Raw genomic sequence first — 4,253 nt, forward strand, 5'->3', positions numbered from 1 at the left:
AGAAAACCTGCGTAGAAATACAACAATTCAGAGAGAAAATAAGGAAAAATCTGACCTTTGAAAATTAAAGAACTAAAGCAAAAGTTGAAGAAGTTGAAACCTAACATTGGCAATTATAGTGAAACCGAAGCAAAAAAATCTACAGGAAAAAAGTTGAGGAGGTCATTAAAGTCCAAGAAACTGTCAAACAGATTGAAAGTAATTTGTCAAACAGCCAAGCTCAAATAATGGAAGAAGCCAAGATGACAGCTACATATGCAGATGTATGAAAGGTAAAGGAAACCGTCAATGAAATGGAAAAAAGATAAGAAAAGACATCAAGACCACAAAGGAGGAAATTAAAACACAGCTTGCAGCAACAATTAAGAAGAACGAATTCAAATCCCACCTTGGGCAACATGCAAGAAATATTGCTAATTTGGCTGACGTAAACAAGGACATAGTAATATTGGGACATGAAAGAAAAGTTGTAGAAGATTGAATTGAATGATACAACGAAGACAAGAAATTAATTATAGATATTCTCAAGGTCATAAATCCGAATTCGTCGAGCAGAATATCATAGCTCACAGGAGGCTAGGATTATTCGAAAAGGGATAGAAACGACCTCTAAAAAGTAACATCTTTGAACAAGCAAAAAAGTAACTGATATAATAAAGAAAGTCAAAGTTCTGCCACTCCATGAGGAATACAAAAAATCTGGAATAAGAGAAAACATGACCAGAGATGACAGAGTAACACTACAAAAGAAATTGGAAGAAGTAAACAAAAATGAACAAAGGACTGAAGAGGAAAAAAAAAAATTATTTGGAGGGTGAGAGGTCTCCAAGCAAAGCAAATATACTATCGGAACCAAAATGTAGAAGCAGACAAACATTAACCCTGCAACCAAATTTAATACCTAAAGATTATATAGAAATAGTTTATACAGATATTGATGGTTGATCTAACGAAGTTGTTTGTTCAGAGACAATAATTGATATGGATAAACCCCGGATGTAATATGCATCACTGAAAAAACCCAAACTGGACCCCTCCATAGACGATGTAACATTAGGGCTCAAAGACTATAATATTTGGAGAAAAGATAGGACAGATGGATATGGAGGGGAGGTATCAATATTAACAAAGAAAGGAAATTATAAAGGGGTTAGAAATTAATCAGGACCCCATAGTGGAAATGAGGGGTAATTGGAGGTAGTAACAAATGGGGTAAACATAATAATAACCACGGTATACATGCCACCTCAAACATCGGCCTGGTCACTAGAAAATTACCAGAAACTGATTCAAGAGACAATAAAGAGCCTGGAAGAAGTGCTACGACTTTCAGAAACCAATTCAACAGAAATTCTAATTACAGGGGGATTTTAATAGCAAAATCGACTTGGCAAGTTTCGATCCTAGAGTACAATTAGATTCGTGGAATGCTAAATTACTAGATGTCATAAATGAGCATTGCCTTTTCCAGAATGTAACAGACATACCAGGATAAGAGGGCTAGATAGGCTGTTCTATGCTTGAACTAATATTTACAAAGCATAACGACGATAGGAAAAAGCGACCATGTACTGATTAAACTAAAATAACTGTCTGCTACAGGAAAAACTCATCGTAAGCAAGGAAAGAAAGGAAAAGTACAATTACAAAAGAGGTGATTATAGAAGCCTTAAGGATTTCTTTGATAAATATTAAACTGGGAAACACTTCTGGTTGATGAGAACCTTTTGATGTTCAGGTATTCAAAATTTTGTGAGATCTATAAAAGAGGAGTGGAAAAAATCATATCCAAATTCAAAAAATTGAAGCAAGAAATGGCCCCAAAAATGGTTCAACGACAAATGCAAGAAAATGAGGGAAAAAAAAGCATCTCCTTTGGAAAAGATTCAGAAGGCATAGATCTCAGGCAGTATATGAAAGATATAAGCAGGAAGAAATGAGTATACCCAAACCATGAGAGAGAGGTGAAATTAGACTTTGAAAAGGATATAATCAACAAATGTACAAGTCAACCAAAACTCTTCTTTAACTGGCATAAATAGTAAAACTAAAAGTAGGGATCAAACTAGCGCCATCAAAGCCAATAACATTATATATTCTAAGGTGGAAGAAATGTGTGAAATCCAAAATGAGAAATTTCAGTCAGTGTTTGTTCAGGATCCATGCTTTGATATGGCAAATACCCGTACAAACATAAAGAACATCGAAAATGTCACCCTCAAAAAGAACGAAATAAATTATCTACTAAAAAAGGATTAGACAAGACCAAAGCAGAGGGACTAGATGAAATTTCTAACTGGGTTCTTAGGGAATGTGCCGAAGAACTGTGTACTCCTCTATTGTTAATATTCCAAAATTCACTGAGACAAAGTAAACTTCCAAAAAGTTGGAAATTCACAAATGTTACACCCTTATATAAGAGCGGCGACAAACAAAACCCACTAAATTATAGACCAGTTTCATTAACTAGTGTAGTATGCAAACTGCTAGAAAGAATGATTAGAACACAATGGGTTGAAATGCTTGAAAAACACGAAATGATATCAAATAAACAATTTGGTTTTGGAGAAGGAAGGTCGTGTGTAACCAATCCTCTGTTTTTTATGATAGGTTATCTGAAATATTACAGGAAATAGACGGCTGGGGGGATTGTGTGTATTTAGACTTTAAGAAGGCTTTTGATAAGGTGTCTCATAGAAATGCTATGGAAATTAGAGCACCTAGGTGGAGTGAAAGGCAACCTACTCGCATGGATGAAAGACTTTCTTCATGAAAGACAAATGAGCACAGTAATTAGAGGAAAACATTCTACATGGCAAAAGTAACCAGCGGGGTGCCTCAAGGATCGGTGTTGGCGCCGATTTTGTTTACTATTTTCGTCAATGATTTAGGTCAAACATAAGCCCAGGTAGTTATCTGAATATGTTTGCAGATGCGCAAAAGAAAAAAGAGGTTAACAGACGTCTCATGCCAATGCCTCCAAAGTGACATCGAGAACTTATTCCCTGGAGTTGTACATGGAAAATGGAATTCAATACCAATAAATGCCACGTAGTCAGATTTGAAGAAAGTAGAAATAGCTAACTATTCCCAAAACAAATTAGGGGGCACAGTGCTAGACACAGCTGTCAGGGGAAAAAAATCTTGGGATAATCATAAATAGAAACCTAAATCCAAATGACCATATAAATGAAAAGGTCCACAAAATGTTAGGACTGATTGCCAACATGAAGAGGGCATTCGTGTATGTGGATGAAGATATGGCAAAGAAGATTATTAAAGCAAACATAAGACCAAGTCTTGAGTACGGGGCAGTGGTATGGAGTCCACACTTAAAAAAAAAAATTGACAAACTGGAAAGAGTCCAAAGAGCGGCGACAAGATGGGCACCTACCCTAAGAGATCTGAGTTACGAAGACAGACTACAAATATTAGGACTTATTACCTTGGAAGAAAGAAGGGGAAAAGGGTGGGACATGATTATGCTTTTCAACTGCTTAAAGGGAAAAGTGAAGATGGATAAGGATGACTTTTTGATCTTGAACACAAGAAGGAAAGGACACAACAAAAAGTTGAAAGTAAAAAGAGGTGATAAAGATGTCAAAAAATATAGTTTCCCTAACAGAATTATTGAATCATGGAACAGTCTCCCCAATCAAGTAGTGTGTGCCAAAAAACCCTGCATCAATTTAAAAGTATACGATAATTTAAATATAGCAGACAGGACCACCTGAGCATAGCTCTTCTCCCGTATTCAAAAAACTAGGGAAGAACACACACACACACACACATACACACCACTCATACACACGCGCGCGCACACACACACATATATGTGTGTATGAATATACAGGTATGTGTGTGTTTGCCTGTTAGTTGTATTAGTTGAGAAACAAAGTGACATGATGCTCACCCAAAACACACTCTCACTATCATGTAGACCCAAAAGGTCGCTGGCTCGGCCGGAGGCACAAAAGTGAAAAGCAATGAGCTCATAGCCATCACTGTTGAGATACTTAATATCACCTGTAATAAATGACTTAGCAATGTAGCAAATTTTTTTCTACCCTTGTTAACATATCTGGAAAAAATAGAAAACATTTCTATACTTTTTCCCCCTCTCACAGTCCCATCCATTTGGGCTGACTCCGCATTCTTACCTTGTAATTGCCCAGTTTTTCTCCTACGATGCCCCCGAGGAGCGAAACCACAATGGTGACGGCAGACATCACAGATCCTACAATACCCGTCTG

General features: G+C 36.7%; 1 protein-coding gene across 1 annotated transcript in view; it reads right to left on the reverse strand.

Moving 5' to 3' along the window:
- LOC138863256 (major facilitator superfamily domain-containing protein 6-like) overlaps window positions 1-4,229 on the reverse strand; it is a 32,187-nt gene extending 27,958 nt beyond the window's left edge. The window contains exons 1-2 of the mRNA XM_070127438.1: window positions 4,161-4,229; window positions 3,914-4,026 (exon numbers count right to left, since the gene is read on the reverse strand). Of these exons, the coding sequence (XP_069983539.1) occupies window positions 3,914-4,026; window positions 4,161-4,229 (182 nt within the window). The remainder of the gene's footprint in view (window positions 1-3,913; window positions 4,027-4,160) is intronic.
- Window positions 4,230-4,253: the final 24 nt, after the last annotated feature.

Source organism: Penaeus vannamei, chromosome 11 (assembly GCF_042767895.1).
Source record: "Penaeus vannamei isolate JL-2024 chromosome 11, ASM4276789v1, whole genome shotgun sequence".
In the NCBI taxonomy this organism is placed as follows: Eukaryota; Metazoa; Arthropoda; class Malacostraca; order Decapoda; family Penaeidae; genus Penaeus; species Penaeus vannamei.